The 19,673-nt window shown below is 46.0% G+C and overlaps 1 protein-coding gene across 1 annotated transcript in view; it reads left to right on the top strand.

Annotated features, from left to right (window-relative positions):
- LOC127473239 (cullin-9-like) overlaps positions 1–8,860 on the top strand; it is a 29,624-nt gene extending 20,764 nt beyond the window's left edge. Inside the window, exons 32-42 of the mRNA XM_051792653.1 lie at positions 41–404; positions 714–854; positions 3,143–3,307; positions 3,395–3,558; positions 4,438–4,531; positions 4,747–4,821; positions 5,310–5,420; positions 6,748–6,865; positions 7,213–7,346; positions 7,542–7,633; positions 7,895–8,860. Of these exons, the coding sequence (XP_051648613.1) occupies positions 41–404; positions 714–854; positions 3,143–3,307; positions 3,395–3,558; positions 4,438–4,531; positions 4,747–4,821; positions 5,310–5,420; positions 6,748–6,865; positions 7,213–7,346; positions 7,542–7,633; positions 7,895–8,087 (1,651 nt within the window). The 3' untranslated portion in view covers positions 8,088–8,860. The remainder of the gene's footprint in view (positions 1–40; positions 405–713; positions 855–3,142; positions 3,308–3,394; positions 3,559–4,437; positions 4,532–4,746; positions 4,822–5,309; positions 5,421–6,747; positions 6,866–7,212; positions 7,347–7,541; positions 7,634–7,894) is intronic.
- Positions 8,861–19,673: the final 10,813 nt, after the last annotated feature.

Here is a 19,673-nt window from a genome sequence, read left to right as displayed (position 1 = left end):
TCTCCACCCTGTATGAACATGACACATTTTTCCATGTCAGGTTGAATCCTGGCATAAACAGGGCAGAAGAATATCTTATGGCAATGCTGCAGGTGCCAATGGGGCACACGCTTAGTCCAGAGGAGGCAAAGCTGCTCATGAACCAGACAGTACAGCAGGTCCAGGACACTCTGAGCATATCGGATGACGTTGCTCGGCACCTCCTCATGCACTGTAAGTGGAACGTGGATTTCCTGATCCAGTGCTATGTGGAGAACCGTGATGCTCTGCTCATCTCCTCGGGGCTGCAAGTGCAGGATGTCCAGCCTCCTCCGAGCCCTGGAACCCACTGCCCAGTCTGTGTGAACCGGCTGTGTCCCACTGAGAAGCCACCAACCCTCTGCTGCATGCACTACTGCTGCAAGGTGAAGGTCCTGGGGTCTTTGATTCCTGTGACTTGCTGGGGAATTGCTGCTGCCTACTTGGAGCAGCTGTTCTTTGTCTGAAGATGTTATCAGAGATTTTCAGAGCTGATACATTCTCTTTTCTCAGCTCCCTTTTTTGTTGTGATTCTTCAGCTCCTGATTTGTCCGTTCCCACTTTTGTGCTTTTGAGTACTTACCCATGGGTTTGTTACTTACCCAGGGGTTTTGTGCACCCTCTGCTGGGTGGGGAAGGCTTCCAGGATCACACGACCCTGTTTAGGTCTCATCTCCTCTTTTCTGCCTTCACAGCCCTGTTGGAGGGAATATCTCACGACTCGCATTGAACAGAACATAGTTGACAACTGCACCTGTCCCATATCTGAGTGCTGTGCACAGCCAACCACAGCCTTCATTTACTCCATTGTGTCCTCTGAGGAGATCATAGCGAAGGTGAAGTAGGAGAGGTGGTTGCTTTGTGTCTAAGCTCTGTTTCATTTTGGTCAGCACTATCAAATAATCTTGCTGCTGCTTTTCCCCTTCCTGTTACTAACTCTGGCACTGTGATAATTGAGGCCAACCAGATTTCTGCCCAGTGGTGTCTGTTATCTCTGATTATGACCAATACCAGCTATTCAAGAAAGCATAATATCAACAAAAGAGCACAGTGGTATTTCCTCTAAATATGTCTCCTGCAAATAATGTTTCAGGTGCATCATTAGTTCAGGCCCAGGTGAAAGCTGTGGTAGCAGCTCATGACAAGTATCCTCTACTGGTGTGCTGGAAGCAATTGTAAAATCTAGGACAAAGGAAAACGTGAGCAATTTCATTCTATTGCTGCATTGATGACCTCTATGTTGTTTCTCTTCCATCAGTCTCTGGCTTTGAGCACCTCAGGTTTTTGTGAAGATGGCAGAAATTACCACATCAGACTTAATCTTCACTAAGTGTGTGTGGGTCTACAGACATTTCTAAACCAGGCTTCCTGGTTACCTTAGTCCTTGGTCAGCAGGGGACAGCAGCAGCTGCTTGTTCTGAGGCAGAAGCTACTTTTTCTCTCTATTCTTTCAGTTTTTAGTTATTAGAGCTGAATGCCTTCCCCATCTAATGGCAGAGCTGTAGCTGTCACATGACAGACTATTTCTGTTAACTGCTGGACAGAACAGTCTCGTCTGTTTTCCACTGTTCTGTTGTTTGACAGGTCTCCACTTCCTTTGCTTCTCCAAAAATATTCTCTTCTTCCAACTTCTTACTGTCATTATGATCCTGTATGAACAGTCATAAGGAGAAATGAACAGTAGTCATGAAGGCTTGTCTATCATACAGTTTCTCTTTCAGCTTGCAAGCTGGCAACCAAAATGAGCAAGGCTACAGAAAAGCATTGGTTTAGATGTATCGGTTTTTTGTTTTTTTTGTAAGAAGTGCTCAAAGAATTAGTGCATATATCTGGACAGTTAGTCCTTACTGCCTTTGCAAATCCCTTAGTCACACCTGTCTGAGAGCAGGTTTAATAGCCTGTTGCTGTGTTTTTTTTATAAAAAGAAATAATTATTGAACATAAATCGCAGCTAATTTTAACAAGTTATTTTGATGCTCTCACTGAAATATTATGTTTTCCTTTGCTCAGTAAGTGGTATGACTGGAGTGTTAATGTCTCGTGCAGAGACAGTCATAGAATAATTTAGATTGCAATAATCTGTGGAAATCTCTAGTCCAATCCTGTTTTCAAAATAACTAGATTATTGTGTGAAGATCTAATGCTGAAGTTAAAACATATTGCTCCAAGTTCAACAAAAGGAAATGCCAAGTCCTGCTCCTGGTGTAGTATAACCCAATGCAACAGGATATGCTGGGGGTCAACCATCAAGAAAACATCTCTGCAGGAATAAGAAAAAGGATCACAGTGGACACCAAATTAAACATAAGCCAGCATTGTGCCCTCATGGCTAAGAAGGTCCACTAGTGTTTTAGGTTGATGTCGGAAGAGCAGTGACAGCAGGCCGAGGAAGGTGATCCTGTACCCAGTGCTGATGAGACAACATCTGGAGTACTGTGGCCCTTTCTGGGCTCACCAGGACAAGACAGACATGGACATACTGGGAAGAATCCAGCAAAAGGGCACAAAGATGAATTAGGTTTTGGAGCACCTCTTGAAGTAGCTGGGAGTGGTGGGTTGGTTTAGACTGGTGAAGAGGATGCTCAGGAGTGGATCTTATCAACATGTGTAAATTCACAAATGAGATTAAGGAGCCAGATTCTTCTTCATGATGTCCAGTGAAAGGATAAGAGGCAGTGGGCACTAAGTTATATACAAGGAATTCCATTTAAATGTAAGAATACTGTTTTTTGGGTTGTTGAGGTTTTTTTTAATAGTAAAGGTAATGAAATGTTAGACCAGGTTGGGCAGAGACGTTTGTAGTCTCTATCCTTGGGTATATTCAAAACCCAACTGAACATGGTCTTGAGCAATCCTACTTTGAGCTGGAGGGGTTGGACTAGTTTTTATTTCCAGAAATGCCTTCCAACCTCAGCAATTCTGTGAAATGAAACAGCCTCCAGATATGACATGTGGGAATGGGGAAATTTACACAAAGGGAATGAAAGAATAAACTAATTGAGTGCTGTTTTGTTGTGAGCAGTTGTTTAGTGAGATGTATAGCCCAGAGGCTCCAGACCCTGCTTGTAAGGCCTAACTATGCAGCTTCTCTGCCTTAAATCTCCTTCCTGGCTTCTTATTACAGTATGAAAAAGCCCTCCTCAGACGCTATGTTGAGTGTTGCTCCAACCTGACGTGGTGCACCAACCCTCAGGGCTGTGATCAGATCCTCCTTAAGGATGGACTTGGTTATGGAGCAGCCTGTTCCAAGTGCTCCTGGATATCCTGCTTCAACTGCAACTTCCCAGAGGTGGGGCTGAGCTGAATCATGAGCAATACTGTCTTAGGTTTGGCATGCACCATTCTGCTTTTGTGTGGTTGACTGTCTCCCTTTCAGGCCCATTATCCTGCCAGATGCAGCCACATGTCTCAGTGGGTAGATGATGATGGATACTATGAAGGAATGACAAGTGAAGCCCAAAGCAAACATCTGGCTAAGCTCATTTCGAAGCACTGCCCAAACTGCCAGGCTCAGATAGAGAAAAATGAGGGTTGCCTGCAGTGAGTATACATTTTTGCTTGCTACTGGAGACAGGAGAGGGCAAAAACAGTTAGGTCCACTGTGCTTTGCTTTTTTTTTTCTTTTTTTTTTTTTTGACAATTACTCAATTGTTATAGCAGGTCTGGTTTACAGTTTTAGGAGAATGAGTGATTGCTTTTAATTCCTAGAAAAGCAAAATGTTCCCCAACATTCAGAGTTAAATCTGTTGATGGCTCTGTGATAGAACTGATTTTGCAATACCTTGTGCTCTTGTCTGCTCTCAGAATCCACTATAGCCATACAGAAGTAAAGGGGGAGTGGATAGCTCAGCACCATTTTTTCTTTCATGCTCATCTATTCCTGTAACTTAAAGCAATTTTCTTTTGACTGTTTGTTTTGAATCAGCTTGGATCTCTGGCAGCTTTTTACATGATAGGGGAATTACCTCCAGCTTTGAAGCTAGGGCTTAGGAGTTGCCATTTGTTTCTCTCTTGCACTGGCACAACCCTTAATGCCCACCTGTGATTTGTCCCCACATGTGATGTGTGGCCTTAGGGCTGTGCAGTGCCTTTCTGCATTGTGTGGAGTGCAACATGTGTGAGGGAAGGGTGAGGTGCTCATGTGGATCTTGCTTCAAACTGTGGAATGCTTAGTCACCCTTTAAGTACTTGATAAGCTACTGTGAGATCATGCTGTCAGTTTACCCATCTCATTTTTGGAGACATTGACTGGTTTTAAGCATCATCTGATTCTAGGAAAGGCTTTAAAAAAATATACTGGGTGAATGGGACTGACTGCATGGCACACTCCAGTGCTGTGATGTAGGAGCACTGGAAGGAACTGTCTGCAAGTGGCTCTTAGGTCTGAGTGATTTCTATTGTTCTTTTCCTACCATTTAGTATGACATGTGCAAAGTGTAATCATGGCTTCTGTTGGCGTTGCCTCAAGCCCTGGAGACCGAATCATAAGGATTATTACAACTGCTCTGCTATGGTGAGTGGTTTGCTGTATCCCTGTGGTTCATGCCTGTGTTCAGAAGCACCCAGCCTCTCAGAGAGAGTATCTCCACTTGGGTCCTTTATTCTGGACTTTTGTGCTTGCCAGTAATACTAACAGCATTGTCAAAGACTCTGTGTGTGGTAGCCATTTCCAGGCAGCCCTAGTACTTCAGAGAAATTGCTACAGGTTAGTTTTACCTTTCCTTTCAGGTGAGTAAAGCAGCTTGGCAGGAGAAGCGTTTTCAGGATTACAATGAGAGATGCACCTTTCATCATCACGCAAGGGTAAGGCCTCCTTCCTTTGCAGATGCTGTTGTTGCCTTAGCCCTAGGGATCAAGATAGCTTTTGTTATGTCTCAGTGTCTTTTCTGCTGAGAAGTAGGCTTCAGGTCCAGGTTGGGATGCCTGACCATTTCACCCTTGCTCTGACATAAGGGGTAGTCCTTGGCCTGCTTTCTTCTACCAAGTCTGTTGAGGAAACTGGGCACCTGACTTGTGGCGTTCACAGACTCAAAGTGATGCAGTAGTTGGAAGCAATGGTGATTGAAGGCAGAATTCTGCCTAGAGCTGAGGTAGTATAAAAGGTCAAAGTGATGGCACAGTGACAGAGATGTCATAGTTGGATGCATTAAGTGCTCTGCTGCTGTCTGCATCTTCTGGGATGGCACTTCAGGATGCTTAGCAATTACCTGTGTGGAAGGTGCTGTTTTTTTAATCTTGTAGAGCTTGACACTGACATTGGCTTTTTTTTTTCTCTCCTTTGGTTATTGCAGGAATTTGCCACGAGTCTGAGGAACAGTATTTCTTCCATCAGAGAGATGCCAAAAATTAGGAACTTGACCTTTGTTCTTGATGCCTGCAAAGTGCTAGAACAGGCACGGAAGGTAAGGCTAGATAACAGTCCTGCTGAGGTTTAGACCTAATTGTATTAGTGTGTTTTATGCCTTTCTTAAAGTGAGGAGACATGAGGAGACACGAACCTTGACGTACTCCAAACAAGGGGAGACAGGAAAAGCAGAAGGGGAAGGATAGCATCAGGACAGGGTCAGAGCTCATGTCTGCCTTTCCCTGCTCTCACTCAGAGTTGGGCTCTGTTTGCAGTGTTCCTTACAGTCGGATCATAAGACAACTTAGCTCAAGTTGGCACCATGGAATCAACACAAGGGTCTATAGGGTTTTTATATACTGGGTTTGGTCCATTCCAATTTGAAATGCCCTGGTGAAGATACTTACCTTTTGAAAGCTCTCCTGATGCTGTATTTCAGTTAGGAAGTTCCTCTTGATGTTCATGTTATGATTTTTCTTTCTTAACTCCATTTCATGATATTTTGGAAGCCTGAGTTAATTACTGTATGCCCTGATAGCCACATTAAAAAGGATTTGCAGTGCAGCCACTGGAAGTGTGCAGTAAGCTTGTGACAGCTTAGGCCTGTAATGCCTGCTATCCTCTGAAACATAGTCAGGAGGTGGGAATTGTCTTGTGATATTGACTTGGCATATACACCTTGTTTTTGCACTCAGGCTTGATTTTGAGAGAGGCATGTGGAAGAAGGGTGTCTGACCCTATATTGTCTTTTCAGTACGGTAGCCCCTGTGTTTTCCGGGATACATACCACTGTTGCTTGTTGCTGCTGCTGAATTTTCTGGCCCATTTCTTTAAATGGAAACAGTGATCTTGCTTCCTGCTGGGTGCCTAGGTTGCTTTAGGGGTCATTCATTCATAATAGGAGTTTGACACTTGTTGAAACCCCTTTATCGTGGGCTTTTGGTGCTCCATAGTACCATGCCTGCTTCCCTTTGTGCTCCATTCCCTCAGTTCATTGCCACTTGAGTTCAGCCTGGGCTGCCCAGCAATGCCTAGGTCGTGTGTGCTGGTGGTTTTGACTCTTTGCCTGCTGTTCAGTGACACTTGTTATGCATTTACAGTCTGTGTTTTCATGATGGTTTGCAGGTGGGAACAATCAGTTCTTTCAGACTTCAATATAAAATAATTGCACATTCATTTCCAGTCCTGTGAGTAGCTCTAGGTAGCCTGGCACTGCTGTCACTTGGCATAATGGGTCACTGGGCTATGACCACACACCAGAAGTGCTGCCAGGCTTCTTTCAGCCACTGATAGCAATGAGGTCTGGAAGGGTTTGATACTGCTCACTTCTTGCCCACTCTGAAGCTGGAGGAGGGTGCTTAACAGCATGATCTGTACTGTTCCAGGTGCTGGCTTACTCCTGTGTGTACAGCTACTATAACCAGGACACTGAGAGCATGGATATTGTGGAACAGCAGGCTGAGAGCCTAGAGCTGCTCACTAATGCTCTGCAGATCCTTCTGGGTAAGTCCTGCAGCCTCTTTAAAGTAGCGACTAGTGTTCCAAACTGTATAGTTCAAAGAGCAGCAGCTCTGTAGTGGGACAATAGCGTACACACCAGCACCTAGCTGGCCTCTCACTTCTCCCAGCCCATTTTTGCCTTCTTGATGTAATTTCTGAGAAGTCCGCTGGCACAATTTGGCTGCCAATGGAGATTAATGCAGTAAAGAGCAACATGTTCCGTTCTGCAATGTGCCATATATGCACAGGAGATCTAAGTAGCTGTGACTGGCTTCATAGTCAGAGCCAAAGACTTGGTCTCTGCTTAAGAGTGTGTGATGCAACATGACTTTGTTGGTCTTCAATTGCAGAGGAAACCCTGCTGCAGTACCAGGACCTGGCCTCCTCTCTTCAGCTTCTGAAAGCAGAGCATTTCAGTGCTGGTTTGGAGTTGGTACGCCAGATCAAGGAGCGTCTCTTTGCAATTCTCTGGCACTCCACACAGGTGAAGTTCACATGCCTGATAGTGGCTTATCTTGCTCTGGTCTAATTTGATTGTGGGCAAGACAAGGGGCTTGGTCAGCTGAGGGGTTAGACTCTAAGGGTTGTGTGTGTAGGGAAGGGGTTTGCAGCACAAAATACACCCCAAATTGCATATTGTCTCTCTCTCTCTCTTCTGATTGTTCTTTCATGCTAGCAGGATTTCCATGTTGGGCTCCAGTCTTCAGGAGATCCTGGTCAGAGAAAGTTGAAACTCGCAAATGTGCCTACTTCAGCCCTTGCCTATACAGGGTGAGTTTTCTTAGCTGGATAAAAAGTGGATAAGTGCAGACAAAAAGCAGGTGAGCAGAGTTTTCTCCTGTGCTCACTGACATACAAAAGAGTGAATGAGAGATACTAATTACTTGCATCTTCTTTTGTGGTTTGAGGTAACAATTTAAGTGACAGTGGTGTAAGGAAACCAGCAAAACCTCTGTAGTAGGGCACTATGGGGTTGGGTTGTGGTTGCTTCTCACAACTGGGGCTCTGCTCTGCTGCTCTCCTTCTCAACAGGCAAAAACATACCATCTTGTGTGACTCCCCCAACACAGATGAAGGTGGCAAAGAGGTTGAAGATGAGGAGTATGATCCACAGTGGCAGGAAGACTATGATGATGATGATGACCTTGATGAAGACAACTTTATGATTGATAATGAATCAGATTGTGATTCCTACTTTGATGATGATGATAGCTATCATAGCTAGAAGACCACCATAGAAGTGGTCTGCCACCCAGCCTGCCAACCTGGACCTCTGCCTCTACTCTGTCTCAACCAGTTTGTGTTAGTGTTTTTCCTCAAAGGCAGGGAGGAGCTCTCAAGCGGAACAAAGCATTTCCTCTGGGAGGCTAATTGCTCAGTGACTCTTCTTTAATTTGCAGAAACATTGCTCTGGGCAGCTAGTCTGTGTTCCTGTGGCCACGTCTCTCAGAAAGATATCTCCTTGCCTTTTTTCCTTGTCTCCAATTCTGCCTATAGGTATTTAATTGAGTTAGAAAGTCACAGTCCACCTGCAAAGTTAGGACTACTTGCCACCTGTTAAAGGGCTGCTCATTGTCCTTGGATGTGCTCTTCCCAAGGTCTGAGCACAGGTGAGTGTGGCATGTATCCTAGCATGGCACTGTTTAGAAATGACCAGTGTCTAGAAATGCTGTAGAGTGATGCATTTACACTCAAGTCAAAGCCTTGCATCTGGATCTGGTGGGATTCCCTCCAGAGCCACAGATGGATGTGGTTCAGTTCCTCTAGTTGAGAGGGGCAGCATTTTTGCTGTTGGGAGTTTTCTTCTCTGCTGTGAAGCAGGAAGGACTACGAGTGACACAAGTTTGCAGGACTGTTTAAGTGTATAAACATATGTTATATATATATATATGCAGAGATTGTTCAGATAATACTTTATCTTTGCAAAAAAAAAAAGAAAACCCTGAGGAACAAGGGTTGAAAAATGTTCTGTTTAAAAAAAGAAACAGTTTTCTTCTAGCACAAGCCTCCTTGTTGTCTGTGGGGAACATGAATGGTGAGGGAGAGTAGGATACCCTCAAGTGAGGAGGATGTGACCTTGATGTGCTCATCCCAGGAGTTATTTGTGAAATTGATGTGGGTTTGGAATCCTCACCCAGGGCACACAGTCTGCCCTGTAAAGTGCCTTTTCCTTCCTGGGCAGTTCAGGGAACATAAAGAGGTATGGGGAGGGACAGAAAGAGGATAGTGGACCAGACACACAGGGTGATGGGGCTGGTGTTTCTGGGAGCAGGTGCAAGACAAGACTGCCTGCGTGTTGATGAAGGTGGTAACATCTGGTGCCCAACAGAAGGCAGATGTGGAACTGCTTTCGGGCTTGAGGGGTGATTTGGAGGTTTGTAGGATTGTTTTGGAGATACAGGGCTCTTAAGGCTTGGGTATCATCTGGGAGGGCTCTGGGGTTCTTACGGGATGCTGGGCAGGGACCAACTGCCAGGACAGACCAGGAGAGAGGACTAATTTTTCCACTCCCCTGCACCCCCTAGCTCCTAATCCTGCAGTCTCTCATGGTGGAAGTCCCAACCCTGCTGCCCATATGTGGCAAGTGGGTTCCCTGTGACACCTCTTCGGGCCCTCTTCTCAGGGGCACTGAGGGGGAGAGACATGATGGGGATGCCCAGACAGCCTCATCCCCAGAGTGACCACTTGTTCCTTGCAGGAACAACCTGAATTTCCCAGGTTGTTGGGGGGACAGAGCAGAATGTCCTAGATGCCAAAGTTGCTTATGTGGAGATTCATGCCTTGAGTTCTTCATTCACTGTTTCCTGGATGCCTACTTAAAACCCAAAAGGTCAGAAGGATTGTGTCTCTGCTCTCATGGACAATATTTGTACTGAAAATCAAAATCAAACCTTGCTGTTCTGTTCTGCGGGAGGTTTCTGTCCTCCCTTAGCTTGTAGGACACCTGTGTTATGGTTTGACAGGGGTACTGTCCCAGTCAAGCTACCTACCTGACACTGGAGCTGGTCGTGCCAGGCACTTGGCATCAGAAGTGAGAGCCCTTTGGGACTCACTCACTCACAAACCTCACTGGGTAAGTGGTAGAAATTAGGAGTAGTATTTCACTGGCAACTGGTCTGAGTTGCACAACTGTGGGGGCCTCCCACCTCTGAAGGCCTTCTTCACAGTGTCAGACTAGAGTTGTGATCAACAGGCGCTTATTTCCCTGCTGATTTTTGACAAGCCTGTTCTCTTGACTGTGGTTTCTTTCTCAGCATAGTAAGTAGGGACAGTGAGAGTCTCATTCATCCATGAACATCACTAATTGAATGATGAAGCATTTGCCTGTTTATTAATCACAAAAATGGCATATTTCTCATCCAGGCTAAGTAAGGGAGCCTGTCCATCCAGGTAAGGTTGGTTGATTTTGTTGACAGATAACGTTATGCGGCATGATTGCCAAGTTCTCTTTTATTTCCTGCCTGCTATCCCTTCTACCTCCATTACTTCTGATGAACATCCATTTCCCCAGATCATGACAACCTGTAAACAAAATTTATTTACAATCAAATGACTTTGCATATAAAATGCAAAGGTAGGTACAATATCTACAGACATGCTACGTCCCTACTTTCTTCTTTCACATTCCTTTCTTCTTTTACATTCCTCCTTTCCTTTCCCTCCCCCCTTACTTCCCTCCATCCTCACTGTACATCTGTCCTTCCTCCCCTCTGTTCTTCCTTTCATCCATCCTTCTGTCTATCCTTTCATGTCCGTCCTTTATTGCTCTCTACTTCCTACCTCCTCCTTTTACTACTGACCTCTGTCCTTACTTTATATACTTACACACTTAAATTCCCCTTGTTTTCCTGCCTTTTTGACTTTCTGCTTTCCTCTATTCCTCCTTGCCCACTTCTCCACCTTCTTGACTTCTTAATTCCTATCTTCCTTCTTTTGCTACTTTCCTCAATACCTCCTTCTTTCCTTCTTGCCTGCCTCCCTGCCTGCCTTCATTCCTTCCCTGTTATTTCCCAATTTTCCCTTGCCTCCCTTTTTTCTTCCTCCCTGCTTCATTCTCCCCTCCTTCTTCCCCTCACTTAGGTCTCCCAGGTCCCAAGCCTCCTTGCAGAGTCTGTAGGAGTGTAACAGTACCCACAGTAGCGGGAGGCAGAATTAGGGGCCATTCAGGTCCATTAGACATGCATTAAGTCTTTGCCAAAGGAATGGCCATCCTGGTAAGGTGAGCTTTAAGCTGGGAAAGGTGGGGAGCAGGGGGAAGTTATAGTGACCACCCATCCAGAAAAATAAGGCTTAAGCAGGGATACCTCCAGAAAGCCAAAGATGTGACTATAGGGCATCCTCTTGCACCTCTACACTCCAATCCCTCTGTAAGGTGCCTGTATATACCAATGCCTGCAGTATGGGGAACGAGCAGGAGGAACTAGAGCTCCCTGTGCAGTCTCAGAGCTTTGCTCTTACTGCATAATGGGAGATATAATGAGACAGGTCTCATGACTGGAATGTTGTCATGAAGATGTTTGGGAAAGAGACCAGGAAGACTAGACCATGGAGATGCAAAGGCTGGGAGCAGCCTTGGATACAGCGACCATGAGATTGTGCAGTTTAGTACCGAGTGAGGAGGAGCAGGGTGGCAAGGAAGATCGCAACCATGGACTTCAGCAGAACACACTTATCCTCTTCAGGGACCTTCTTGGAAGAATCCAAAAGGAATGGGCCTTGCAGCGAAGAAAGGTTGCCCTAGTTGAAAGGATAGGAGGTGAAGTTTAGCACTATGTGGGGTGGCCAAATGGTGTATTCTACACCCTCTGTGTCATGTTTGGTGGACTGCCTCTTTCAATCCCAAAGCCGAAAACTGAATGTGGGAAAAATCCCTCTTTTAAATTTAGAAAGATGGCATAATTCAGGGAGCAAAGAAACAAGGAATTTATTTGGTGTGCCGGGTCCTTCTCTCACCAAGTTTTTGGGGAGAAAGACCCTGTGGGCGTACAACTCATACATTTTATAGTTTTCCAAAATCCCAGCTGTGCTGGTTTAAAGGTAAACCGGCAGGGGAAATGAACCCAACTCAAAAGAGAGATTATAAGTCAGAATAACAATTTAATAAAATAATACAATAAGTACAATTATACAGACAAACAATTGGTTTTAGCCCACAAAACCCAAATGTATAAACCAGCACCCTGGGGCATGGACAGAGTGGTGTTCTTTGGGCCCCCTGAGTCCAAAGTCAAAGGAGAGGGGAAAACCTGTTGGTGAGAGTGCTGTTGCAGTCTGGTCAAGAGTGGTGATTGCAGTCCAGTCAAGAGTGGTGGTTGCAGTCTGGTTGAAAAGTGGTGGTTGCAGTCTGGTTGAGAGCGGTGATCTGCAGTCTTCCTCTGGATCCCATGAGTGGTTAAAAAAGTCCTAAGACCCTAAGATTACATGTCCTCCAGTTCAGGCAGGAATGCCCAGTACCTCCCTCAGGGCAGGGAGTTCCGCAGTGGGGGTGAGGACAGGAGCATTCTCTTATCTTGCAGGCCTCTTAACACCTAGTTCATAGCCTGAGGAGTCAGGCTGCTCTGGGCAGAGGGTGTAAATGGTCTATTGATAACAGTTTCTGGGAAATGGCATGGAAGGCTATAGAATACACAGTTTTGGGTTACACCCATTCAGTGATGAACTGGTCCTAGCTGTTCTAACTAGGACACCAGCCTTCTCAGATAAGTTTTAATGTATTCCTTTTTACCTAAAAAGGTTTCTTTTCTCTGAAAAGGGGCTTTCCCTTTATCCCAATTGGCTGCAAGCCATTCCCTGTCAAAGGCGGTGGATCTTTCTTTGTTCTTAGCCCAAGAAGAAAAGGAATCTCGTGTACAAAATGGCCCTAAAAGATTTAATTTTTAAGAATTTTCTCATTTCCCTTATTCCGCCGAAAGAAACCCTGATACCCAAGTTCAGCTCTTGGAACTTGGATATCTTACAACTTCACGATAAGCCTATTTATAAAAAACCCCGTATTTTTATTTCTCATAGGAAGGTTTGCTATTTTTGCTGCTGCACAGGCAGGAGAGGGTGTGTGGGACTGGGAGTCAGGACTGTGTGTCCTCTCAGCACTGCAAGAGAGCTGCCACAGCTGCACCACCACCGCCAGAGCCACCACATCGGCACCACCACCACCGGAGCTGCCTGGGACCATGGCTGCTGCTTTCACCAGCTGCCACTACGCCAGAACCCACACCAGCATCTTGGCAGAATAAATACTTTTGGACAAAATAGGCTTCCAGGTTTTGTTTTGCCCCTGTTCCCCATTGTTTTTGTCTGCCCAGGGAAGGCGTTAAACTGGAGAAACTTGTTTACCGCATTACTTTCATTTTTTTCCCAGGCCACGTGGTGCACAGCAAGGGAATGGGTGCCATTTTTGGTTTTGCCCTAGGGATGGGGGGCCAGACAACATTTTGCCTTTATTGGTTTTGTGGGTTGACCATTTTTCTCTGTACTGTTGTTATTGGTAATTTTACCTCAGTAAAATTGTGACTAACATTTTTAACTGGTTGCAGTCTTGTTTTCTTTGTTTTCCCCTTCCACTATCATACAGGGGTGGCTCGAGCAGTCTTAACTTTTCCTCCCTGGCATTTTAAAACCAGTACAGGGGTCCAAGAGAGCTGATCAATATTCAAACACCATTTCCTCCAAGGCTCAAGAATGGGTCATCCCAATGAGGAAGAAATTGGACAAAAGGGGCAAGAGACATGCATAGACAACCAAGGAACTCCTGTGAATACTCAAATACAAGCAGGAGATATAGAGGACCTGGAAGCAGGGACAGGCCACTTAAAATCAATATAGGGATGTTGTCAGAGCATGTAGAAATGAGACCAGGAAGACCAATGCCCAACCGGAATTAAATCTGGCCAAGGATGTCAAGAACAACAAGAAGGGCTTCTTCAAATACATCAGTAACAAAAGGAAAACAAAGCCTAATGTGAGCCTGTTACTAAATGGAAGGGAAACTCTTGTGTCATAGGTTTACTTGTTCTAAAAAACGAGGTGGGGAAATTTTTTTTCTTCTTTCCCCTGCATCATTGTAAAAGAGGGACATCATTGTAAAAGATTGTTTGAACAAGGGAAGGGGAGGGTGGTTTTTTTCTTGGGTGATTCACACACAAAAGAACTGGCCGACAGGCCACATTCCAGGCTGATGGCCCTCAGAAAACTGGGGGGGGAGATGATGAGGTTTTTTCCCTCCTCTTGGGAAACAGCAGGCACTCCACTTTTGCCCTGACTCAGGGAACGTGTGTGTGGAGAGGTTCCGAGATTCATTTTGTTTTCGACCAGGTCATCTGGCTGCTTCTGGCCCCAGTTCAGCTTCATTCTCCTGCACCCTGTTCTGCCCCCAGCCCGGACCTGCGGGGATTTCATCAGAGAGGCTTGGCCCTTCTGCAGAGGAACCTTTGGGGGAGGAGGCTGCCCCTTCCCTCCTCCGTTCCCATTTTTGGCAGCAGCTTGCGTCATCGAAGAAGGGGGGGAATCCCGGCCAGAGCAAGCCGCCGACAGCCTGAGTTCATGGGAAGAACCCCTCTTCCCTCCCCTTCTGGGTTTGGGGAATCTCCATTTCGGCTCCTCCCGCGCTCCGGGGCCCTCACGCGGCGACCGCCAGAGCCCAACAGCGCCCCCTGCCGGCCAGCAGAGAGCAACTGCAGGCTCTGCTCCTCCAGCGATCCAACAGCGCCCCCTGCCAGCCCTGGCTAGAATTGCGCCAAAAGGCGGAAAGTGCCGAACTGGGTTTTTTTGGAGGGGACTTTGGGTACAGGATTGGTGTTCAGTTGGTTTTGTGTTCTTTTGTTGTTCTGCCTGTACACATATATCCTTTACTAAAGGACTGTTATCTTTTCTTTCTCCATACTTCCTCAATTGCAGCCTCTTAATTTCGGATTTACAGTTGCTTAGAGGGAGGAGCTTGGTCTTCCTCATAACTCATCTTCCTTAGCAAAACACTTCAGTCCCATTAAACGGAGACACCTTGAAACAGAGGATGCAGAGCAGGCAGAGTTATTGAACAGCTTCTCTGCACCAGTCTTCACTGACATGAGTACCCCTCAGGAATCTCCGACACAGGAGACCAGGATAAAGGAATGGTGGAAGGAAGACTTTCCTTTGGTCAAGAGGATTGGGGTAGAGATCACCTAGGCAAACTTGACATCCACAAGTCCATGGGCCCTGATGGGATGCATCCATGAATACTGAGAGCTGGTGCACACCATAGCAAGGCTGCTCATGGTCATCTTCAAAAGGTCATGGAGATCAGGAGAGGACTCGGAGAGAGAGTCCTCAGGAGAGCTGCTGTCAGCCCAGTCTTCAAAATGGGCAAAAAGGAAGTCCCAGGGAACTACTGGCAGTCAGTCTTACCTCAATCCCTGGAAAGTCAGTGGAGCACCTCATCCTGCTATAAAGCCTAATACTAATATTGAGGTTATATTGAGTATGTGGGTTCTTCGTTCTTTCATGACTGGGCTTCGCGAACGAAGATTTGGGAAGGGCTCTACCCACGTTTGTTGCAAGCGCATTGGTGGCTAAAAAGGCCAATATGAGATAGGCATGACCAGTTGCAAAAGGCAAGCAGAAAGACTCCTTAGATGGTGTATTCTGCAAGGCACGATTCTTTCTGCGCTGTCTTTTCCCCTCAAGGGTGATCCTGCGTGCTTTCTCAAAAGCATCCGCAGTGTTATAGATGGTGTGTCTCCAGGTCTTCTGATTGGAGGCCAGAGTAGACCAGTGATGTTGATCAATATGGCCAAGGCTGAGATGTTGTTTCAGGGAGTCCTTATATCTTCTCTTTGGGGCTCCTCTCTTGCGGCAGCCAGAGGCAAGTTCACCATAAAGCAAGATCTCAGGGAGGCAGTGGTCCTTCATCCTTGAGACGTGCCCTGCCCCTCGCAGCTGTGTTCTTAGCAACATGGCCTCAATACTTGTGACAGCTGCTTGTTCTAGAACAGATGTGTTGGTCACATAATCTGACCAGTGGATATTTAGGATTGTGCGGAGACAGTGTTGATGGAAGCGTTCTAAGAGACGCAGGTGGTGGTGGTAGATGACCCATGATTCAGACCCGTAAAAGAGAGTAGACAGCACTATGGCCCTGTAAACACTGATCTTTTCATTCTTTAGGCCATTATCATTGGTAGTTTTTGAACTTTGTTTGCATTTAGAGTGCAGAATATTGTGACAGTTATTAGGAAGTGTAAGTAGAAAGTTAGTTAGGGGGTATTTAACAATTATGGCTCTTCAACCTAAGTGAGAATGCTTAAGATTTTTTAAATTTGTGTTTGACTTAGTCCAATTCAGTCTCCTAGGGCCGAGGCAAGGATTATGGTGATTATATAGTTTTGAGTTGAGTGAGTTAGGAAGAGAATGGTGATGGGAGATGGGAAATTTAATTATGTTTGCTAGAATAATAGCTGTGATTAGGGATTAAGTACTTCTGGGAATCAGAAATGGAATGGGACTGGGACTAGTCTGATTGCAATTGCTGTTGCCAATAGGGGCAGGACGTTGGGTGGTTTAGTTGGCCAATGTCTCATTGGTTATGCTTCAAAAGGCGACTAATGACAAGGCGGCTGCTTGTACAAGGAATTATTTGATTATGGCTTCAATGGTTCGTGGGTGCTGTGATTTGAAGATGAGTGGAATGATAGCAAGGGTGTTAATTTCTATTCCTGCTCAAGCTATGATTCAGTCGTATGATTCAGTAAGATCAGGGAGGAGATTAATTTTGCATGTTACAGTTCTATCTTCACCTTACCATATTGATTCATGTTCAGGTACATACCCTTAAGGAATGAGGCAGGCCTGCAGAGCAGATTGGTACACTGGTGCCTGTTCTATATTGAATCCTAATACTATCTGTAATTCACATTCCAAAGAGGCTCCCTAACGAATAGTGTGACTCTGTTTGCTACCAGCTGTAATAATCAAAGGGGCCTACAAAGTCTAGACCTTTTTGGGCTTGTATGTAATTTAGGACTTATCATTCTTCTAATGTTAAGAAGGCTACAGCAGTTAGAATTGAGATATCATGGGAATAGGGATATGATAGAATATTTAAGAGTAGAGGGTCAGGTCAAGAGTAGGTGTAGTGGGGAAAGAGGATTTGAACCTCTGGATAAAAGGATTAAACCTTTTGCATTTGCTGAACTGTGGCATGCAAGCAGACCTTTTCTACAGCAGGGGATAGTATGGGTGCTCACTTGGTAGCTAAACTGAGTTTGTTAGTCAGAAGGAGACCTGTTTGTACTATTGGACTCACTTTTCTTGTCATTTTATAGAAGGAAAGGTTCATCATAGACAGAAACTGACCCGGATTGCTCTGGTCTGAACTGTCACATATAGGACTGTTAATGCTTGGATATGCAAATCCCTAAGAGCAGCTGCACCTTTAGGATGTCCTGATCCAACATCAAAGCTGTAAACTTCCTTGTCTGAATTGGCTCTTGGAAGAGATTGTGCTATTCTCCCTGAGTGGCTTAGTCCATTGGTTGGCTCTACTGCTCACTCTTGTTCACTAGTGGTACTTCAAGAGGTTGCTCTTCTTCAAGATGGATGGTGTTATTTTTTGAGAATTTCTTTTTCTTCAAGGTCACCCCAACCCAAAAATGCAGGCCAGTATTTCAGGGCAGAGAATCTGGTGGGCTTGAGCTTGTGTGTGATGACCACTAATTTCTAGATTCCACAGGTTCTTCTCATCCTCTCCATCTCTTTCTGCTTTTGCATGGAAAGGTCAAGCTCACTGAGGATCTGGAAGGGACAGAGTTAGGTTTAGGGCAGGCATAACCTTCAAGACTTGGTCAGCAGACCACATCATGGGGCAGGATGCCAAGGGACCAGATTGTCACTGAGTGGCCACAGTAGCAGTGGAAGAGGATCCACTCCGGTGTGCTGTACTCCTGTCTTCCTACAGGATGCAGGCAGAGCTCATCAGGCAGATGCTGCCCACTCCCAGACCCTCACCTGGGCATCCCAGGGGATGCGGGGGCTGTACCAATGGCTGCGCACACACCTGCTGCCTTGTTGCCAGCACCTCACTCTTGCTTCCAAACTTTAGGTTGTATAAGAAAGCCCCCAATTCTGGAAGAGGGCAGTGGGAGCCCTAGAAAGGCTCAGCCAGTACGTGCAAGGAAAACATGCACAGGCCTACTCCCGCAGCCCCTTTTCCCTGCAGCCCCTTTTCCCCGCAGCCCCTACTCCTGCATTGGCCAAGAGAAAAATCCTAAGGCAGAAAAGGGGAGAAGAGCAGCCCAAGCTCTCTTGCACCTGCAAACGAAAACATCCACTGCATGGGTTTTGCAACCCCCCTCTTTGCCACTCTCCACAGGTGTTTGTTTTTGTCGGGCTGGCTCCCCCAGCACCAGTCCCAGCCAGATCCTGTTCCACAAAATACATCCCCACCACTGAAGGTGTGGGTGGGAAGGGGTCAGATGTAAATCCAGTGTAGGCATGTACCTTTCAGAGGGGCTCCTGAGGAGAGAAAGGGGAGGGGAGAAAATACTCTCCTGTCTCCTGAGATTCCCTTTCCTCCTTCACTAGCCATGTTCCAATCAGGAAGCACAGGGAGCACAGAGCACTCAAATTGGAACCTTGCAGGAGCCCAGCTCTGCCTGCCCATTCTAGGAGTGGGGGAAGGGTAAGAATTTGGGCAGGGCTTGAGCTGAAATGGCATTTGGTTGCTTCTGATTTTCTCGCAGCTTTCGCAGTGGGGCAAGAACTCCATCCCTCCAAACCACTCGCCTTTTGAATGCCCACGCATTCAAACTGTATGGCTGGCACTTCAGGGTCACTGAAGTGGCTGTTGCAGTTTGAAACAGGACCTCTTGTTGCATTTTTCGAGTTGCTTAACCCCCTCCCAATGGCAATAAAGCAGGTAAGTAAGGATGCAAAAAGATTACCCAGGGGACCAAAAGCTTGGAAAAGGATGAAAGAACACTCCAACTACAATAAAAAAATATTTTTTGACAGCAAATAAACACCCCTCCACCCCCTGCCCCCCCAAATTCGCAATTTCCTGTAATGGGGAACTTGATCAGGTTTCTTTTTCTGCCAGAGACAGAGGAGCGGATATATCACAGAATCATGGAATCGTTGAATGTATTGGTGGGAAAGGACCTTAAAGATCACATTCTTTCAACTCCCTGCTGTGGGCAGGACCAACTTTCACTAGACCAGGTTGTCCAGAGCTCCATCCAGACGGGCCTTGAATACTTTCAGGGATGGGGCACCCACAACTTCTCTGTGCAACCTTTTCCAGTGCTGCACCACCCTCTGTAAATGGTGGTGAGGCAGTAAAGTATTTCTTCCTAATACCTAAACTAAAGCTATTCTCTTTCAGTTTGAATCCATTCCCCCTTGTCCTTTTGCTGCATGTTCCTATAAAAAGTTCCTCTCCAGCTTTCTTATAGGCTCCCTCAGGTACTGGAAGGCCGTAATTAGGTCACCCCTAAGCTGTCTCTTTTCCAGACTGAGCAAACTCATTTCAGGTTTTCCTCATGAGAGAGGTGCTGCAGCATTCTAATAATTTTTTGTTCCTGCTCTGGACCTGCTACAACAGGTCAATGCCCTTCCAGTGATGAGGACTCAAGAGCTCGATGGAGCACTCCAGGTGGAGTCTCACTAGAGCAGGGTAGATGGGCAGAGTCACCTCCCTCAACCTGCTGGACACACTGCTTTTGTTGCAGCCCAGGACACCAGCCCAGGCAAATATCAGACATCTGCTGGGAAATCTTGTGCTTTTATCTGCTTCTCTCCCAGCACACTCTCAGGCAGGTGGCTGTGACAGCAGAGCATG

Source organism: Manacus candei, unplaced genomic scaffold (assembly GCF_025592945.1).
Source record: "Manacus candei isolate 608988 ecotype Guabito, Panama unplaced genomic scaffold, ASM2559294v1 h1tg000035l, whole genome shotgun sequence".
Classification (NCBI taxonomy): domain Eukaryota; kingdom Metazoa; phylum Chordata; class Aves; order Passeriformes; family Pipridae; genus Manacus; species Manacus candei.
The sequence above is the reverse complement of the archived record's forward strand: the minus strand, read 5'-3'. Positions and strand labels throughout refer to the sequence as shown.